General features: G+C 39.7%; 1 protein-coding gene across 1 annotated transcript in view; it reads right to left on the bottom strand.

The window, feature by feature from the left end:
• Nucleotides 1-607: 607 nt before the first annotated feature.
• gabbr2 (gamma-aminobutyric acid (GABA) B receptor, 2) overlaps nt 608-21,290 on the bottom strand; it is a 200,836-nt gene continuing 180,153 nt past the window's right edge. The window contains exons 14-19 of the mRNA XM_059349280.1: nt 19,044-19,154; nt 16,908-17,132; nt 16,504-16,686; nt 14,730-14,859; nt 6,663-6,780; nt 608-4,452 (exon numbers count right to left, since the gene is read on the bottom strand). Coding sequence (XP_059205263.1) covers nt 4,287-4,452; nt 6,663-6,780; nt 14,730-14,859; nt 16,504-16,686; nt 16,908-17,132; nt 19,044-19,154 — 933 coding nt within the window. The 3' untranslated portion in view covers nt 608-4,286. The remainder of the gene's footprint in view (nt 4,453-6,662; nt 6,781-14,729; nt 14,860-16,503; nt 16,687-16,907; nt 17,133-19,043; nt 19,155-21,290) is intronic.

Genomic DNA, 21,290 nt, shown 5'->3' with positions numbered 1-21,290 from the left:
GAGTAGCCTTTGTATTTGGTGGATAGGTAAACAATTATTGCTAAGCTAATGTTTATTGTTGAAAAGTGTCTAATGGTGCGTTCAATTTGAATTGGGATGTTGGAATTTCCAAGTTCTCAGTTGAATATTTCAACCGGAACACTGAAGTGGAATTTCTGACCTGGAAAGTCAGAAGAACCTCACCAACCCCAACCTAAAAATCCAAGATTGCTGCTCCACACATTGACAGTAGGGAAACATGTAGTAATATGCTGCATATGTTGTTGTTTCATTAAATCACATTTTACAACTTGTAGTGGTGAGTGGTCAACCCCGGTGTGACCTCATTCCAAGCTCTGACTTGGAATGAGGTCACATGGAATGCCATTATTGCCATTTTACAAATATCCACATCAAAATATTTTTAGTTAATAAATAAAAGAACATACAGATAAAGTTTTAAAGGGCACATGTGCAAACATCAAAAGAGAGATTGTGGGTAAGATAACAACTTGAATCCTTAATGCCTGGTGCCCACCAGAGGATTTTAAAATCTGTGGCTGCCTTTAACATTATGAGTGCAAACATGCTTTGGAGAAGCAGAGGAATAATTCTAACACATCAAAGATTATTTTCAGTCTCACTTTATTTAACGATGATGTGAAAAGTAAAGGCTGTCCATAACATTCAGACAATAAAAGAAGAATGTTATTCAAATCCCCCCATAACAACTAATGGCTCCAAAAAAATGTTCAGGTGTTCCAAGAGTGATACTTATTTTATACAACTTTTTCATATCTATACCTCATCTGTACATAACATAGTTACAGATACTGTAAATAAAAAAAATGACTTCCAAGTATCCTTGTGGTGTAATCGTGAAATATTTCCTATGTAAAAATGAGAATGTACGTAAAGATCTTTTACATATACATATATATAGTTCTCTATTCTTTCTGTAATAAGAAAACAAGTTATTGCCCCTCTTGAACATGTTGCATTTAACGTAGGTTTTGTTTTCCATTTTAAACTCTTAATTGAACTTAACTCCATGTGATACCACATATCAAACTGACAAAACAGTAACAGTATGGACCTGTGTGTTTTTCCACTAAATATATACGTCATATTGTTATATTTTTGGACATGTATGTTTTGTGTTCTCCAGAAACCCTGATGATGACACATACAAAGATATAATTATATACGTATATGTCACTTTGATCTGCAAACTGAAAAGGTAAAAAGACCTGTGGCAAATACAAACCATCGGCATTATTTATTACAGGAAATTATGAGCCCTTGACCTATCACAATTGCATTTCAACAATTTTTTCATCCATGTTGAAAAAAACTTTTAAATAAATCTCAATAAAAGAAAAAAAATCAGGGCACATTAAAAGAAAAACAGAACAATACCTGATGATCTGCATTTGGCATTTTAGATGGACTAAAAAAAGTCATTTTAATTTGGTAAATGCCAGGAGTGGGTTATTAGGATTCATTGTTTGCTACTTCTTTCACTTTATTGCCCTCAGTGAATAACTGCTAAACCAGTAGCATAGTTGATATGATGATGTTGAGTCTGTCCACTGAGAATCTTGGCATTGACATGTGTGAGCTGATCAACAGGTTAAAATAACTTCAATCAATGTTTTGTAAGGAAACATAAAAACCAAATTGTATGTGAGAGGATGGAACGACAGAGTGGATTTGTCACGACAGTTGCAAAAACAGAGGTAACTCTGTGAAGTATACATTTCATTTCATGCCGTCTTGAGAAAGCCAAATACCAAATATTCCATACATGGACACCATCATCGGGGTATCAGCAAATTGTACACAATCACATATAATGTAATATATAAAATGTGCAGTTGGTTTTTCCTCTCTTGAAGGAAGAACCAACCCTCTGACAATGTCTCTCACTCACTTGTCAAGTGACTGTGATTCTCTGGTTGGCAAAGGTGCGGGAGAAGCCGTGACTCCTTGGAGGTCTGTGCTCGGGGTTTCCCTGCTCCTGTGCTCAGCAGGGGCTGGAAGGGGAGGAGCTCTCTCGAGAAGTCACCCTGATATGTCCGATAGCAGGTGGACCTCTGCTAGCTTGTCTCCCACTCCATCTCTGTATCCTTGACTAGCCTTTTAAACTAAAGACAGTGTTTATGATCAGACATCAGCTTGCAGAGGAAATCCACTTTGGCCGAAGTGGAGCTTTCACCAAGTTCTCCAACACTGTCCCATGCATTGAGGCATTGAATTTAAATAAATCTATGACACGTTGTACAATTTACAGATGTGTGGCCAATGTCGTAATTTGCTGGGTCAGCGCCATTTCACCCTATTTATGTACTGTGGGTCCTGCAGGCTACAATATAAGACAACAGGCACAGCGTTCAACAAACGCCTTAAAAACTAAAAACCAAGACACCAATGGTGAAACATATGCTAAGAACCAACCTTCTCACACTCCATAAAAAGTCTGTTGTTTTTTTTGTCCGGAGTCCCTGTTTGCTTTTCTCCTGCATGAGGACAGTTTTACAAAAAAAAACAACAACCCAACAACAACAAAAAACGAACCAAAAAAAGGACAACAGTGTCGATGACCATTTTGCTCAGTGCAGCCTTCTTGGGCCGAGTTCAACGGCACTGAATTACATTTCCATAGCAACTGAGGTATGTTCACTGTTGCTAAATGTTAAGTGATTTTTCTTTACACTCAATATGACAGAAAGCCCTGTGTCTGTGCTTTATGCTCTATCACTGTGACCAGCAGTGGTGTCATCACCGTCTTGGAACTGAAAGCTACAGCCGGTTGGGGCTTATAACGCGATACTCCCGTGTCTTCATTGTCTTTACTACCTCTGTGGAAATTCAGGTCAACCATTTAATCCAAACTAGCTGAGGATCTGGTAGACCTACATCCTTTCCAGCATCACATCTTGTGTGTTATTTCTTCCAAAGAAGTCAGGGTGCCCTCTTGCCATTGACATGAACCCCGTCGCTGTGTCTGTGCTGGTTAGCTGTGAGGACTAGATCAGATGGACATCTTAACAGTCTATGGAGACCACTCTGTGGGGATCAATATGACCAGGCCTGTCACTAATGCCTTGCCTGAAAAGCACCTGAATTCATAAGGTGCCCCCTTGCAATTTAAGTGTACATCTGAATGTGTGCATTTCTTGGCATATAACACACATAAATAACAACTGTGGAACACTCTTGTGGTGCCTTTTAGCTCTATTTTCTAACATATGCAGCCTTGTAGTCCTGTTAAAAGGCATAGCATCAATATTCTGTATAACATGCTTTTTGAGGACATATTAAGCAAGTTGTAAACTATGAAAGGCCTATGCCAAGTCTGATGTGAAACCTCTGATGAAACCAGTGGTGCAAATTTAGCAAAGTGGAAAAAAGAGCTGTGTGCGTCCCTGGTGCCTTTTCATTTTCTGTGACTCGCAAGCTTTGATGTACGTTGCTGCCCATGAGCTAATTTATCAACAGTTAACACAAACCAATTCAAATCTCTTTCATACGTATGTCTAATTCTTTGTAGGGTGCCATGTCATGATTACCTGCCTCTGTTACAAGCTCTACACGTAGAACCAGTTTAATTGTCCATTCACAGCATATACAAAGCTTACAGTACATCAAAGTCAGAAATGATGATATTTACATGTCTCCACAAGAATGGGAAGGGGACAGGGAGTAAAGTGGATGATTTCCATTGTTGGGTTTTGTAAATTCCACGTCTCCGCACCAGTATCCAGTCACTGAAGCAGTGAAATACTCAAGATAGATGACAAGCTCACACGTAGCCGCGAGCACATACATACAACAAATAAGAACAGAGACAGACAATCCCCTCTGAAGCAGATAAGGCTACACGTCAGGTCAGGGCTGGTCCACCGCTGCTCTGCTATTGGGGTGTCAGTGTGCCTTTCCATGTGTGTGTATTTGTGTATGTTTGTGTTTGTTTGACTGTGCATATGTGTATATGCCTAGGCAAGGGGAGCAGATGAACAATGGGACATTGCTGTGAATCGTGGGAGTTTGCAAGGGTCATCCAGTGCCCACTCTGTCTCCTCCCACCCCTTCCTGACTCCTGAGGGTTTCAGTTCTCAAGAGAGGCCGGGGTGAAGAGGTACGAAGAGTGAAACTCGGCCCCCCTCTTCCCTCTCTTCTCCCCTGTCCTCCTTGTTCCGAGACAAAATACGCACATACGCTGATGATATCAGTCTATTTGTTGTAGAAAAAAAGAACCATATATGTCTCCTCTGCAAAGAGCCAGGTGGGGAAGTGAATGAAGCTCACAGGCCAGAGACCATTACCCGGTAGGAGGGGGGCATGTGTCTGTGCCGTGGGCTGGAACCAGGGCTGCCATTGGGGCTGGTGCAGCTGGCATCAACCCCTCCTATGGAAGGTAAGTAGGCATGGTGCAGGATGGGCAGCTGCAAGGACAGTCGGCGCTGTATGCTGCAGATAGAGAGGGAAAATTACAATGTAAGAGACAGGGATAGAGTAAGTACAATACATATATAATTCTGAGGTACTTCATGTGTATATTTCAATGTCTTCGAAAAATTTTCTTTTACTCCATGTTCTTTTGAAAGCAGTAGCCACCGAAGAATATAATTTAGGCAAACCTACAGAGACAGAGCGCAATTAAGTCCCGCCCACACCAGAGGGGAAAACTATTCATTGCTCTCCATTGACTTTGAATTGCAGTGTCTGCTTGTCAATTTTGTCTGCTAGCAAACAACAGAAAGATGTCTAAAAGCTGCTGTGTGGTGAAATGTCCTACCAACAGGGTAAAGAAGTCATAATAACTTTTTACAAGCTGCTGAACTGAAAAGCGTAACATTTAAGAAGACAAAAGATGGATACAGGCAATATGATACACTTTTAATGTAAAAATATATTTGTTATTTAGGATACCTGGAATGTTTTTCCATCTGCTACATGAGATAAAATCTGAAAAGATTATGTATTAATTAAAACTATGCATTACAATACTATACAGTATATAAAGTACTCAATATGCTCCCTGCTCATCAATACTAAACACTCACCTTCTGTTTATTCTATGTATCACAAAGTTTTGACAAAGATACAAGGGAAAATGGTTTGCAATGGAAGCGGCAAATGTAGTGGACCTGCCCAGTTTAAGATTAAGATTTTCACAAATTTTGTTTGGCACTATTCAAAAGGAATATTAATATAATCCTACCCAGTCACAGTGAAAAAACTGAGAAAAGATGGATACAACAGACAGTCAAAGTGTAGTTCACACAAGCCCTCAGCATTCCTTCTAATTGTTTTTCCTGTATTTTTTCGCACCCCCAGTCCCTTCTTCACTCCTCCTGACTAAACCCGTAATCCACCGTGCCTCTCAGCTTCTGGGATCATCTGACAAAAAGAACATTTCATGCTTCTGCCTGCTGTGACAGTTCGCACCCTACCTCGCCAGTGCTAGCGCCACTGCCAGCCGTTTGCAAGAAAATTACATAACCAAATGCCAGTTATGTAAAAAATTAAGAGGGGGGAATAAAATTCAAGCTCATTCAGTGATAGACCTAGAAAAATGTCTTAATTAGGTGAACTTTGAAATATTAATGGTCCTCAGGCCTAGTCAGTTAGCCTGACCTGCTCCATTTGTGATGGAAGTGCAATCTTCCTCGCTCATGAAAGAAATGTTCTCATTTTCTGATGAATCATATACAATACAGACATGACATTGAACAACATGCACCTGGTGTGTGACTTTCGTCATGTCACAAAATGTTACCATTCATCCTCCTCTACCTTTACTTTCATCATACCTCTTTTCTCTCTCTTCTTTATATTTGTCTCTTCTTTTTCCTCTCTTTCTTTCTCGCTGCCTCTTCATCTCTTTCCCCTCCATGTGATCAAACATTTATGCGGCATGGGAATAGCTCCGAGTGTTCCTTTACTTCTGTTCTCCTCCCTGTCTATTTTCAGAGCTGCTTCCAATGCGAGCTGTAAATCACTGGTTACATAAGCCTCTGTGAGTCTCTACCTCTTTCTTTCTCTCCTCCTCCTTATCTCTGTCTCTCTTTCCTATCTAAACATCCTTCTCTCTTAATCCATCTTCTCTTTGTAACTGCCCTCTCTTCAATATTTTACCCCCCTTGTCTGCGATCTCTCCCTTCTCCATCCATCTGTACCTCTACGTTGAGCATTCTTCTCCTGGGTCTAGTTAAACAAACGTGGGAGGCAGAGCTCTCAATGATGCATGAAGTGTGCCCCCCCCCCTGAAGACAACATCTCTCAGCTTTGCTTCCTTATGAATCGGAAGTGAATGTAGATTTGTTGTATGAGTGTCTTCTTTCCAAGTTTGGACAACAAATCAATCAGCTGCATGTCTTTCTATGCATACTGTATTTGCACATGTGTTTGTGTTTACATGTGTATGCTGCAGTGAGTCCAGCAGGGTGGGAGAAAATGCATACATTCTGTGTGGTTAAATGTATGTTGATGTGCGTGGGAGAGAAAAGTACAGGACCGGTCCATGCTTTCGCAGGGCTCTGTTGCCAGAGCAACCGCCTGAGAGCTGCTGGTGGTTGCGATATGTGTGACGTGTAGTCTGATGAGAAAGCTGACAAGACAGAGGGGAGGGGAGAGGGACTCGGGGGTAGAGGTGCTGAAGAAATGGGAGAACTCACTGTTCGGGCGAGTTGATATCCTCCAGGGGACCTCTGTTTATTCTGGAAGGATCCATGGAGCCCCACTGCGCCTGAGGCCTCTGCTCCAGGTGGTTCTTCAGTATTGACTTCTCTCCATCTGCATTGAAACCACATGTAGGCATCGTGAGGAATGTCATAGGCTGTGTCAAGTGGGCTGTCACAGTTAACTGATCATCTGTCGAAAGCAGTGGTGGAAGAAGTATTGTAAAAGTACTGAAATGACTCCACTACAACTACAAGTCTTGCATTCAAAACCTACTTAAATTGAAATATCAGCATCAAAATAAAAAAAATACTTATGCCCCACTCAGGTTGTTATATGTATTCTATATATATTGTTGGATTATTATTTTCCAATTATTTATGTAAGCAGCATTTTATTGTTTACTGTTACTCTCAATCTAGGGCTCGTTATACTACTTAATATACTGTTATGTGGTTTAAGTTTAATCGTGTTAATCATGATCATGTTTTCATGTTAAATCTTGAGCTGAAAAACAACTAAATGTAGTGGAGTAAAAAGTACAATATTTGCCTCTGAAATGTAGTGGAGTAGAAGTATAAAGTTACACCAATGGAAATACTCAAGTAAAGTAAAAGAACCTCAAAATTGTACAGCACTTGAGTAAATGTACTTAGTTACATTCCAACACTGGTTATAAGCTGCATGTGGCAGGCACCAGAGACCTTATAGATACTTTATAGGGATAGTTTCAGACTAAAGACTGGTCTGAAAAAGGACATTTTCAGACCAGTTTAACTCCTTATACCTGAGTCTGGATTGTTTATTTATCTGTTTAGGAGGTTTGGTAGTCACGCTTCTTGTTTTTTTATGCTGTTACTTGGATTCTGACACCATTCAAACAGCAATAAATGTTATTCCTGGGTTAACGGTATGTCCATATGCACTCATCAAATGAATTAATTTCCTGGTTTAAGAAGGTTAATATCCATGCAGGTGGATGTTTCACTGCATACAGTACATTCACCACAAAGTTAAAATCACTCTTTACTGATCATACCAAGAGGAAAATGGCCACTTCAAAAAAGCAAAAAAAGCACAAATAAAAGCCCTTCAATCAGCCCAAATATGGAAACACTTTTGTCTTAGTCATAATAGTATCTGACAATATGTCCACCATGTCTGTCAACTGACTGCAAACTCGTCTGATACTTTTTTCCAAAAGGAAACAGATTGCATAATCGAATCACATCACATATGCAGGGCAATATTTAAAGCTCAACTGACACCTGTGTGGGACTAATTAAAATGTTGAAAACTGAAGCACTGAGGGAAAAAAAGCATCAAAGTTAGAAACAAAAAAGGGAAGAAGTCTAATCCAGAGAGGAAGGCAGCGGGGACAGAAGAAAAGGCTCCCCAACATCATTTCTGCATTCTCCGGATGTTGCAGGTGAAGGTGCCGACGATGAGGTTAAAACACAATAGGAATGGTAGTAAACAACATTATCAGCTTTTTAAAAAAGGTACCTGGAGAGTAATGGGCTGATCTTTTTGCCCCTACAGAGTTCTCTCTCCAGTTGTCCCAGATTTCCTGGCACTTGCTGACCTGATTCACTGATCACAGCACTCCGCGGCCCGATTGGACGTCTGAGCACGCTGAACTATTTTCGAGCAGACTAGTCCTCTCTGCGTTTTGAAAAAAGCCTAACCTTGTAGCTCTCAGAGCTGTGTTAAAAGCACAGACACAGATATTTATACACTTTATTATGGATTCAGAATTTGTGTTCATACCACAAAGACTTTCTTTTGAAATATCAATTGACACCAGGGCCAGCCCATGGATTTTAGTCTACGATAAGACTTTGAAAGTCTCATTCTACTGCGAATGGGCAAAGGTGTGGAATTGGAATCAAATAAGTAAATTATTCTGGTAAATCTCAACATCTGTTCATTATAGCTTGAATTGTATTAAGGGTACAGACTGTACAAAAAAGGTGACATTTACTTAAATTAAAATAAATTAAATTATGCCCTGTGCTGTTCTTAGTTTACTTGTGTGTTGGGTTGACTATGACGCAGTTAACAGAATATTTGCACAAATTGTCCAGAATGTGAAGGAATTACTGCTGTATGCTGTAGGGCAGCTTAAACGTAGACATAAACATGATGGCTGTTTCACCCCATGGTTATCAGTCCAATGAATTTGAATATTTCTGCATTCTGGGTTTCCTAAACAGTCTTAGAATTGCATATTTGGGTATAGCTGGAAAGCTGAGCCTGTTATAGATTCACTGAGCTCAATTGTATTCGTATGTGATGTCCCCATAGCATTTCATTATAGTCAAAGCATTTTTCAAAACTTGACCTCACTGTATAAAATGACCTGTTGTGACCCCAAGGTTACCTCTAATCACAGCCTCATGATACCACAAAGTAGAGATAAAGGTATTCAGAGAATATGCTTTGCTAGGCATATCGACAATATCAGGGTTTCTCAGCAGCTTACAGAGCAGAAGTGCTCGCCATCAAAGTCAAGAAATGAAGAAATGTACTGAAATGTACATTGTTTTTGATACCAAAAACCTGTGGAGTGTTCCTCTTTTCTTTTCTTGGTGTCTTAATGTAATATTTGGAGGGTTTTTTTATACCATTTTTTATCAATTCTTGAGTGATCATAAACTCTTATATAATTAACACCAAATCCTTGTAAGAAAAATCCTTATATACTTTCAAAAATGTTATATATATATATAGTATGTATGTTTATGAGCTGCTGTGACAACTAAATTCTCCCACTGTGGGATAAACAAAATCATATCTTATCTTATCTCTTATTACAGATTTATGGACCTGGTCTCATAGGAATCCGGGAAATAGCCACGGATTCGCTTAACTCAAAATCCGTGGAATAGCCATGGAATCGCTCAAATTTCCGTGAAACTGACACGGATTTCGCTACAATGCAAGTTAATGACAGTCATATCCCGTGGCTATTCCATGGATATTTTTTCTTGTTGTCCTATCTTGACTTAGTTTCTGCATAAAAATGGATTTTGATCACATTTCTAGCGAGAAAGATAAGTTTTATTTTCTAAATATTCACTCAGTGAATGTACATAATCACTTTGTATGTTGGAATAGCCACGGGATATGACATTCATATGTTATTAACTTGCATTGTAGCGAAACCCGTGTCAGTTTCACGGAAATTTGAGTTATTCCGTGGCTATTCCACGGATTTTGAGTTAAGCAAATCCGTGGCTATTTCACGGATTCCTGTGAGACCAGGTTGGATTTATGACTAGAATATCTTGACAGAAAAGAATAGGGGTGGAATAGAAAGGGCACTGCCCCCTAACTTTTCAGCCTAAGTCTCATCTGTAAGAAAACTACACCTGAATTGTCATCCACTGGTGTTCTCTATCATGAAGACAGAGAGAGAGAGAGAGAGAGAGAGAGAGAGAGAGAGAGAGAGAGAGAGAGAGAGAGTGGAGTGTTACTTCTCAGTGAGCATAATCGCTGTTGACACGGCGTTCTACTCTTCTAACAGCCACTCATTCACGGCCCCCAATACATTTAGACCAGCTCTCTTATGAATACTGATGACTGCAGTTAGGAGCCGGCGATGATGATGATGATGATGATGATGATGATGATGATGACTGTCAAGCACAAGCAGATTGAGGGCTGGAAAAGTTTATATGCTGGTGATCTTTAAAGGAGGCTTAATGACCTGTGATTTTATTTCCATAATGTGTGTCAGATTGACGTTTGTGAGCAGCACCTAATGTGCTGCCTCTCTTTGTCTGGACTCTCTTTCTCTCCTCACAAGATCATTACCGTGAACACTTCAACAACCTAGACCCTAATAAATTTCTCTGCGAATAAAAAAATAATAGCTAGCGATTCTTGCCTTGAGAGAGCTAGTAAGGCTCTACTGAGTTTTACTTCTGTCTGTCAGTTAAAACATTACTTGATGACAGGAGCAAGAATACGCCTATATAATGAAGACAGCCCGTTTCTGTTGCTTTATTGTATCTGATGCCTCAAGCGGAAACTGGATTATTTAACAATATTCACTCATTAAAACCATAATTTCTCTACCAGCATCAGCATGTTTTTCCTGCTGGGGGAAATAAACAGTTGATGGTTGTCTTATCCTTCCAGAGAAGTGAAGTAAAGTTTCTTTTGGAAGTTTCTTGTGCTGTTAACCCTTTATCAGGCAAAGAACTATATTTGGTAACTTCAGGTAATATTTCGAGAAAAAAGTTGCCAATTTGCTAGATTAAAGTGGCAAATCTACAAGAAAAAAAGTCGCAGATTTAAGAGATTTAAAGTGGCAAATCTGCGGGAGAAAAGTTGCAGATTTACGAGAAAAAAAGTGGGAAAAAAGCAATTTTTTTCTCCCAGATTCACCACTTTAAATCTCATAAATCTATGCATGTTTTTTTTACACTTTCTGGCAGTATGTAATATCCTCCAATATTCTCTAGGGTTGAAATTTCGAATTTGCAAGTATTTCAATGAGTGCCCTATTAAGAGTTAAAGTGGTGAATCTGGGAGAAAAAAGTTGCTTTTTTCCCACTTTTTTCTCGTAAATCTGCGTTTTTTTTCGCGCAGATTTGCCACTTAAAATCTCTTTAATCTGCGACTTTTTTTTCACGTAGATTTGCCACTTTAATCTAGTGAATTTGCAACTTTTTTCTCGAAATATTACCTGAAGTTACCAAATATAGTTCTTTGCCTGATAAAGGGTTAAAATCTGCCTTTGTCCCAATTGAAAAATGGCCCATTCCCCGTGACCTGTGGTCTTTGTTTAAGTTAACTCCATCTGGTGGCAAGGGAAATGTGCAAGTATTTATTCCTTTACCAAGCACAGGTTTGTAAATACGACTGTATTGAGTAAACTCACTCAAATAAATAGAAGACAGATTATTATTTTCAATAAAATATCCCTGCAAATTAGTATTGATGCAAAAATTGTCTGGCTATATTTGTCTTTGTTCAGGCAGCACATACAAAGATTCAGTCTAAATGGATTTATTCCTACAAGCCCAGACAATTTGAATTTTAGTTCACTAAAGAGAGCCTTATATCAGCTGCCAGCTGCTGTCAGCACTTTCAGATTACTCTTAACAAATGCAAAATGTGAGAAGGTGTTTGCTAAAATAATGCTAGCTAATTATTTCAGCTAATATGACACAGTTTTCCTTTTTTCCTTTCATACTTTTTTGATGAATGGGGACATAATTTAAGATCTAGTAGTTTTCACAGACACATTTGAACCCTGACACAGGCACTCGTAAAAATAAATCCTACAGTGCACTGAGCCCAGTGCTGTCAGATGTGCGATAAATATCACACAAAATATTGAACAATAATTTTGCTCTCAGTACGACGGACAATCAATAATGCCAAAAGTGCCATAATGTATGATAATTTGACCGGGGGATGTAGCAGCCACAGACAGCGACTCAGAGGTGAAGTCTGCACTCTCTCACTGAGCTCTGTTGTGTTTAAGTTGAGTTCTTTTAAATGCACCATTTATTTATTCAATTAGCTCAGCTTATGGCCCTAACTGTTTCATGCTGAATATGAACAGGCTTTCAATCGTACTGTCCTGCTATTTAATAATGTAATATTAGGCTATGAAAAAAATGATCAGACTAGTTAACTTCTGTACACAAAAGTCTGATGTGGATTAAATTGTAGTCAATAATTTACTTAAAAATGTGTTTTGTAAAATTATACATTTCTGCCTTTTTGTTCTAATGGTTACTAAAAATATGATATTTTAAGCGTCTGGAATGTTAGTTTAACTTTTCCCATCTGGCAGCGCCGACTGAGCCAAAGCACTTACTTAAGGTGTCTTCTCAAATCTCTTGAGCGACTAAATTTGATGCAGTTTTTTGGGTAGGCTTCCGTAAAGGCTAAATCTGTAAGGCGATCAAAAATTTCACAGATGGTAGCTCATTTACTAATTATCTACTAATCAAAATAATCTTGGCTCCATCTCTCTGTGCTCCATAAAAAGACAACACTGAGCTGCTCCAGCAACGATTGTGCAACAACACAGACGTATTTTTATATCAGATCTATCCTTGTAAGGATACCTAACAAGGCTGAAATAGGAGGGTGCGTGTTTATGGCTTCTGTGTGTGCACATACATAAAGATCAGAGGAGAAAGAGAGAAGAAAGGGAAAACAGAGAACAACAAAATCACAAGAAAGAAGCATTAGACACGTTGCTTTGTGAATGTACTGACTAACTGCCATCAGTTCATTGCGTAACTATGAACTTTCACAGATGAGGAACTTCTCAAACAATTCAAACACGCTCTGCTCCCAATCCGCAGACTGAGCGCAGCTGTTTTCCTCTTTTTACCTTTCCAAACTCAGACAGATCCATTAGACACCCCTGAGAGCAGCTTTGTGCTGGCGTGTGCGTCAGACGTGCTGAAACTGGCTGCTGTACATCACATCACCATCACCCTGCGTCTGTTAAAATGGGGCCTAATGCAAAGCGATGCTGCCGGGGGTGTAACGACTCACTGATTCAATTTGAGGCCCCCGGCTTCATAATGTCTAAGATACAGCTGCATCAATTCAAGCAGCGTGTATCCAGCAGACGCTGGGAGGGTAAACGACACAAGCTCTCTCTACTGGAAAAGACAGATATGACATGTATGTTTATAGTTTAGCACCTGAGCGTTTACTCCATATGCGTCTCTCACATAACAATGGTTCACTTCGACTGCCCTCTCCTCCCTTCCTTTATATTCTCTTTACAGTTTTCTCAACACACAGCAAACAACATTCCACATAGCAAATAATTAGGTGTAAAAATGAAGTGTGGACTCACTTTTGGGCTTAATAATAAAGGTGGGAGGTTTGATGAGTGGGACTATAGTATGTGTAAAACTTGCTAAGCAGCAGAGGAGTATGAAGGTACTGTAGCTAATCTCATGACTCATCCTTAGAGACGTCACAGACTCGCTGTCAGACACAGTACTCATGTGTCCCTTCTTCACCTGCAGCTGACAGGAGCTCCAGCAATGGAAAAAAACTAAAAAACGTCACGATATTTTTCAAGCTGCTAAATCTTTTACTTGAGCGACTGAATATGTAAAGGTAACATGCTCATTCTCAAGTGATACAGAAGTATATGCACAAAACATGTTTTGTTCATGCACCGGTCAATTTTGAGGTTTTGGGCTATTTTTCTCCCATTGCAAGTCTTCTTTCAGAATCGTGGAAAGAAAACATCCAAAACAAACATTTAGGTGTATATTTTACTTTAGTTTGTATATTTCTCCTGAATCCACAAAAATCGATCTATTGCAGCATTTAGTAACACAAACGTAGTCTCAACCTTGTCATCACAAGCTTCGTTAGAAAGCTCCCACTCTCCTGCACAATATTATGTGTTTAACACGTTCTATATTGTTGTTGCTATGAATTAGATTCAATATTTTGTCTTCAAATAGTCATTATGAATAAAAAATGTTTTCTCAAAATGAGTTTTTTATACACTTAAACTCACCAAGCTTACAGCGTTACAGTGTACAGTGTTATTCTAACTATATTATGAAGGTTTTTACAAAAGGGTGTGTCTATATATAATTCACACCCTGATTTATAGAACGTTTTGTTTCTAAAAATATCATGAAAATTATTTTTTATGGCTTTTGAATTGTATTTTCTGATTTATGAAATGATAAAAGGAGATATACCAATTTCCTCCTGTAAAAAAAACTTTGAGCCCTAACCCCAAACCTAATAAAAAATAAACTAACTTTGAAATTTGCTTTATCCAATGTTCAGATATATTTTCTGAAAATATATCCAAATTATAGCATATTTAATGAGTTCAGACCTCATTGCCTATCTAAACATAAAATGTCAGAAAACTTTGAATAACAAACTGGGGAAGTTTCATATGAGTTAAAAACCCCAACCCTTTTAGCCTATAGTGTACTGAAGTGAGACAGAACTGAACGGCATCAAACTGATTCTTGGTTTGGTTTTTTATGAGGTGAAACAATGATGACGGGCTTTATGGAAACATACAGACAGTTTCTCACCTTTGCCGTCTGTGAAGTTGCGTATGCTGAGGATGTTGTTGGCGTCCGGGTAATGGTTCTGTTTAATGTACGGAGTTTTCTCCGGGGTGTCCTGCAGCTGCATGGTCACTTCTTCCAGGTCCTTGTCCAGCTGTTTAAACAGAAAAACAAAGAAATCATTAGTTTACATAAATGATTATTATCTCAAGTAGGCTACATGGTTATCAGCCACATATTACCCAGTGTAGAGCCTGATAAATGGATAACAAAGTGCTGCAGCTACTTCCTTATGTTTCTAAACAATGAAGAAGGCAAAAGACTGCTGTCTGCCAAAGACATGATAACTTCACTTGTCCTCTAAGAATGTCTCAGTAGCTCCTCATTTGCCACAATCATGAACAAAAGCAATGACAACAGCAGTAATTCACCTTTGAGAGATCTGATAGAAAGCCAAGGTGATTGCCGGGGGAATTTTTCAAATGTCACTCAATGTCAGTATAAGTGAATATTATTAAGAAATGAATCGGTGAGAAGATACAGTGTGGCCTGCTCTGTGACAACACAATCACTTCAAGTGTTCAGAGTTGTATGGAAGCCCCGAAAGGCAAAGGAAAGAAACAATTCTGGTGATCCATTTTCTAACCTGTCTTCTCTTCGGGTTTATCATTTTTTCTATTTTTTTTACACAAACAGGTGGGAAAAAAAAGTTTTGGCAGGTGAAAAACTTTTTTTACAGGATAATGTTTCTAAGTGTTTTTTTTGTTGTAACTCATCTCAGCCATAAGAGGCTTCAGTGCATTACCACATGTTCCAAATAGGACAAAAAGTGTTCTGCTGGTGAGTTTTAGTAGCCTGGGTATACCCATACTGCCCTGCGCGCTCGAATTTCATTTCGAACCTCCTGGCAGTCTGGCAACCAGGGAGGTTTCTTAGTCCTGTTTTAGGGATCCAATCACAGAGCGGGGAGGGACGGCAAGACGATGATGCGTACTACACGGCAGACGGAAGCTTGTAGTTTTGTAGTTTTCTTTCGGATCCAACATGGCTGCAGCAGACGCGAAACTCTCTTTAGCTGTAGATGGTGTTTTAAATAGTTTAGAGCGAAAGTTGATTTTAAAAGAAGAACAACGTTTGACTTTACACTCCTGTTTCACCACCAAAAAGGATGTTTTAGCCTTGCTTCCGACAGGATTTGGGAAAAATCTAATCTACTAATCTACCAACTAGCGCCGCTACTAGCCCAGCTACCGTAACGCCGGTGATCTGGCTACGAGCCGGGGGACAGCAGAGCCCCCAGAGACCCGCAGCAGCTTGTTTATTGCCCATAAAATCAGTGGATGTGTGTGGCTGAATGACATGAGGGGGAATAAAGCGTGAAAATAAATAATCTTGCAGAAAGCGAGAACTGGAGAAGCAAAGCAGCAAGCAACACTCTCTCACAGACACACAACAAACATCAATTTCTGTTGCTCTACTACGTCATCTGGTATAACTGATACGATTGGCTAAGAGCTACCTACAGACGATTTTGATAGACATTCTAAGCGCCCAATAAACGGCTCCGGAGGATCGTAAACCACACCTCCTCTACGGAGAAATGAACGGCTGGTTTCCAGACTAAACTCATTTGTGATTAGTCTGGTGTTAGCCAGGCTAGGTGCTTGTATTTATTTACTAAACATTAAATTTTCTTCTCTTTGTACTGTATTCAACTGAATGTAGGATTACATTTTGTTTCATCAACTTTTTTTGGAATTGGGTTGTAGAACATGAATGTGTATTCATGGGCTCAGACCTCTGTTATCCTCATGCGGAGGCGGTGGTTTTCAGTTTGCAGCCCGTCCAGTCGCGAGGTGTTAGCCTGGTTGACGCTGGTGACCGAGGTGGAGGTCTTGGAGTCTTCCTTCCTCTGGTTCTGGGTGTTCTTTATCCTCCGGTTCTGGATGGCTGCGTCCGGGTTGGTTCTCATGGTGATAAACTGGAAGAGGAGTTATGGGTATTAGTCACAGCTGCACTCAACAAACAACAAAAAATAACTAGGTGTTTACGCTGCATTTTCAGGAACCTTAGTGAAGTGTGTGAATGTGGTGTTAATTAAGCACTCTAGTCTTTCTGGCAACACTGAGTTATCCACCTGTGCTCATACACACACTCTCCACTTTCACACACACACACACACACACAGAAAAAAAAACTGACCTTGGGAACGAAGACCAGACAGAGCGTGATGGTGCTGCAAAAGATGATCACCAGTGCTACAATGCAGAACTGGACGTTGGGCTGGTCCCTTGTTAGAAAAGACACGGCAGCACCGATGATGCACATGATGCCCACGTTGTAAACACTCATCCCGATATATTTGCTGTCATTGAGAGCAGGGATGCTCACGTTCCTGGTCTCCCACGCCAAGAAACAGCCAAACAACTGTCAGGGACAAGACAGGATAGTAAAAACATGTTTTTAATACACAAACATTAAACAAACTGAAGGCAGTATTTGATTTTGTTTATAGAAAGTCTGAACTTGTTTCTCTGGGGCAATGTGCACCAATTAGTCAACAATATTGGCATCCCTACCATCTGAACTATGCAGTTTTCTTTCATTTTTGCTTCTGGTAGTCTAGACATCAGATATTTTCAGAATAAAGCAGGACTCATTCAATCTTAATGATTTTTGTTGTTCAGTCTTTTTCCCCCCTGCACAAATGGAGTGCAGATTGTGAAAAAAAACATCTCATCTTATTTGCCTTAGCTTTAAGAAATGCTTAAAAATATCATCTTCATTATGTGATAGAGCCTTAAAGAGGGGAAACATAATCTAAAGACATCTTTCTAAAGCAGCCTAAGGTTTCATGCTTGTAAAAAATGTTTATTTAGACTGAACTGTTTGTTTGGTGGAAAATTAGATTCGCAGCAGCAGCAGCAGCCTGCACAGCCTGCTGAATAATTCACTGTGCGCTGTGTAAAGTGGCCTGCCTGCTTATCCTCAAGTCTAAATGAGAGTTAGTGGAATGACAAGCAGCAGATTTACAGGAGCAGTCATCAAGGATTAGCGAATCTCAGGTGTGTGAGCTTGTGTACGCAAATGTAAAGTTATGGTGATGTGCACGTGTGTGTATTCATAATGTGTGTGAAGGCAGGGACGACTCAAGCCTTAATGCTTCTTTCTGCTGTGCTGTCCCTCTCTATGCCTCATACAAATGTGGACTCCTGTCAATCACTCGATACAAACTTTTCCTCCTGCTCCACTTCTTATTATTTTACATCAAAGCCCCTTCGAACTTGTTACCGTACAGTTTTCTCACTTCTTCCATCTCTCCGTCTTTGACGTTTTTAGGTAGTATTTTTTTACTCAGCATCCTCTGCATTCTCTCAATCTTCTTAAGATGATTTACTGCTCTGTCTCACTGCTTCTCCTTCGCCTCACCATAAATATAGTGAGGTTTGCATAATTTACAGTTTTTTCCTGCTTCCTGGAAGTTTTAAAACACACTGTGTGGTGGAGATATGATGCGTTTTTAATGTATGTTACAGTTTGTTTAGAGTCCTGTGTCTTGGATACACTCTCAGGTATGGACTATATTAACACTGCACATAAGACTGCCTAATGTCTATTTGCATTGGATTGGTATACTTACTCATATCTGTCTGTTCAACATGAAGCTGGAGCCAGCAGCCACTTAGCATAGCACAGCATAGCTTAGCTTAGCTTAGCTTTATTTAGCATAACAGAAACAGAGAGAAATTCCTTGCCTGTCTCTGCCCAAAGGTAATAAAATCCATGTACAAGTGTCTCTTAAGCTTACTAATAACAAATTAATCATTAAATCATTATATATATATATATATATATATATGTCTCTTTCCACATCTTTCTGGTAAAAGAGGTCAGATGTCCTTCCTGCTTAGGCGGAACCTACAAATTGCTTAACTACTTCCCTGATACAAATTCTTCATGCATGTTTACAATCTATCTACTTAACACTGTCATTCTGATCCTGTTATCTTAATATTGCTATTTTTGCCTACTCTATACACATTTATTGCATGCCTGTCCATCCTGGAAGAGGAATACATCCTCTGTTTTTTTTTGTTTTATTTTAGGTTTGTTCCTTTTATGTCCTGTTAAAGGGGTTTTGTCTGGAGTTTATATAATATGTGTAGATGGGTTAATACATTTTAGAAATAGAATTATATAAAAGGCCTCCAACCTCGATAATGCACATTTATAAGGCTTGAATTTGTACAGTGCATTCATAGAGTAAGTGTGCCTTTGTGTTTGTGTCCGGACTGTGAGTACATGATGAAATATTGTGTTGAGATCCTCTCCTCTTACCATTAGCAGTCCCTTGTAGGCATAAACGATGCCCAACCAAATGGTCATGTGGGTGTTCTCACAGTGCTCCAAGAAGGGACGGATGGCGATGTCTCGGCCTTGGGGGTCCGCCTGTTGACAACACAAACACAGAGACAGGAAGTTAATTTAGTAGAACCTTCCAAAAACTACTTTAATTGTTTAAGAAAAAAAAATTAGACAGATAAACAAACAATTCGAAGCAGGTTCCAAGAGTACAGTTACAGCATTTCCTTGAGGAGCAATAAAACCAACAGAGAAAAGCAGCAAACCAGCTGAGAAACAGGAAGAAGTCCTTAGTGGGAAAGTGTTTCCACATTTGTTTTCTCTTTCCAGGTGTTTTAATTTCACATTCAGGGACAAAAGGTACGCAGACTGTCCGCTGCTAATCAGAAAGAAGGGTGTCAGTGAACAAACATCCAGGTGTGTAATCAAACTGCGTCCCATCATGGCCACTGGGCTTCTTCAAAGTCGGCTGAAGTTAAATTAATCCGTGCTTAGGACGCTAATGAGCACGACTAATGAAGCTTATTCATTAATGTGATTTACACCTCCTCCTTTCATTCTTGTTTTTCACTCAGTCTCGGTCACGCTATCTCTCCATCCTGCCCCCGTCTCTCTATTTCTTTTCGCTTTCATATTCATTTCCACTTGTCTTTCACAGCAGCTGGTGACACATGTGACTTACGGGGCAAATTAGCACCTGAGGTGGATATTAATACGCTAAAACACGTCACCTCTCCTCTACCTCTCTCCCTCTCTCTGTTAGGCAGAGCTTTAAAAAGCCTTTAATAAGAGCATTAGTTTGCCCTGCATGGATTCATCTGAGGCCACACCAATATATCAATGCTGAGACACCTGGGGCAAGGCTGGGCATAATGCCATGCTGCTTGCTAGGCCTGTGTGTGAGTGTGTGTGTCTCTTCAGGCTTACTTACAGTAAGACACGCCTAATGGATCAGCAGATGGTGATTGTCTGTATGTTTGTACAGGCATTTACTCTATAGTGTTTGATTTGGTTTCAGTTCATATGAAATTTCCTATAAGGCAGAAAGCAAGATGAGGAGAGTTGAAGAAGGGGGGAAATAGTGAAATGTAAACTTTGTTTCGGTCCTCACACACACTACACTGAGTGTGCACTTTGTTTAAAGTGTCTCATGTGAATGCCCTCATGATTAATAAATACACACCTACACATATGTGTCCCTCTAAGGAATGCAAAACACCTCTTCCACTAGTTATTTTAACCCCCATATTTTCCATTCAGCTCCTATTAATGGAAATTGCAGCTATTCGTGCTTTCCTCTATGACCTTGATGGATTTAAATTAGTAGTTCTCTATAGAATGATCACTTACAATGGAAAGTTGGTGCTTAAAAAGCAGCACTGACTCACCCAACAGATATAAGCGTACCGTATCATTTCTGGATATCCTTAAAGTGTTGTATTATAGTACAGTTTTCGAGCTTTAATTCCCATGCCTCTGCCTTGGAAGTACGACTTTCACACAGTGTTCCTCATCCTGCTTGCACTTGCTGTCTTTCACTTTCATCATTCAATCCCGCCAAGGATTACGTATGCAGTTACACATCACACGCCCTTTGCAAAAAAAAAAAAAAGACGCTGCAACAACGTAGCAGGCGGAACCCCCTACAACTCAGATGTAGAGTCAACTTTTTCATAATCTGCCGGAGATCTTCATAACCTCTGATGTCTCAAAACAAGAACACATTAAAGAGCGAGGATTGCTTCGTTGGCAGGGAGTTCACACACTTTGTCAAAGCGCTCTTGTAACCTCTTCCGAGAGTTCCTTTGGCAACCGCGTGGCTTATGTCAGTCATATCAGTGAATATTCTGGGAGTTAAATTTTGGGTGCTTGTTAACTTGAAGGTGAAGGACTGGTAGAGCCGGGTTTCTGCTTTAAAAGCCTTCAAGGAGGTGGAAACACCGGAAAGTGGGGCAAGAGATGACGCACAGGCTATTTTTTTCTTGAACAAGGACCACATTTAGTTGACACAGTACAGAAAAAGGGATCCTGGGACTCAAGTGTGACATTTTCTTCGTACAGCTACAGGTAACGTCTTCATGAAAAAAATATTCTTCAACCTATTTTAAAACTTGGCTGTGTTGGGACTGAGCAAGGGAAGATCATGAGTTATGCATAAGATGCCCTGGTTTGGCCACATCTGGGCAGTAGCCAATGGCATGAATCATCTCTGGTGATAGAAAG

Source organism: Centropristis striata, chromosome 14 (genome assembly GCF_030273125.1).
Source record: "Centropristis striata isolate RG_2023a ecotype Rhode Island chromosome 14, C.striata_1.0, whole genome shotgun sequence".
Classification (NCBI taxonomy): Eukaryota; Metazoa; Chordata; class Actinopteri; order Perciformes; family Serranidae; genus Centropristis; species Centropristis striata.
Note: the sequence above shows the minus strand (reverse complement) of the source record. Positions and strands in the feature narration are given on the sequence as shown.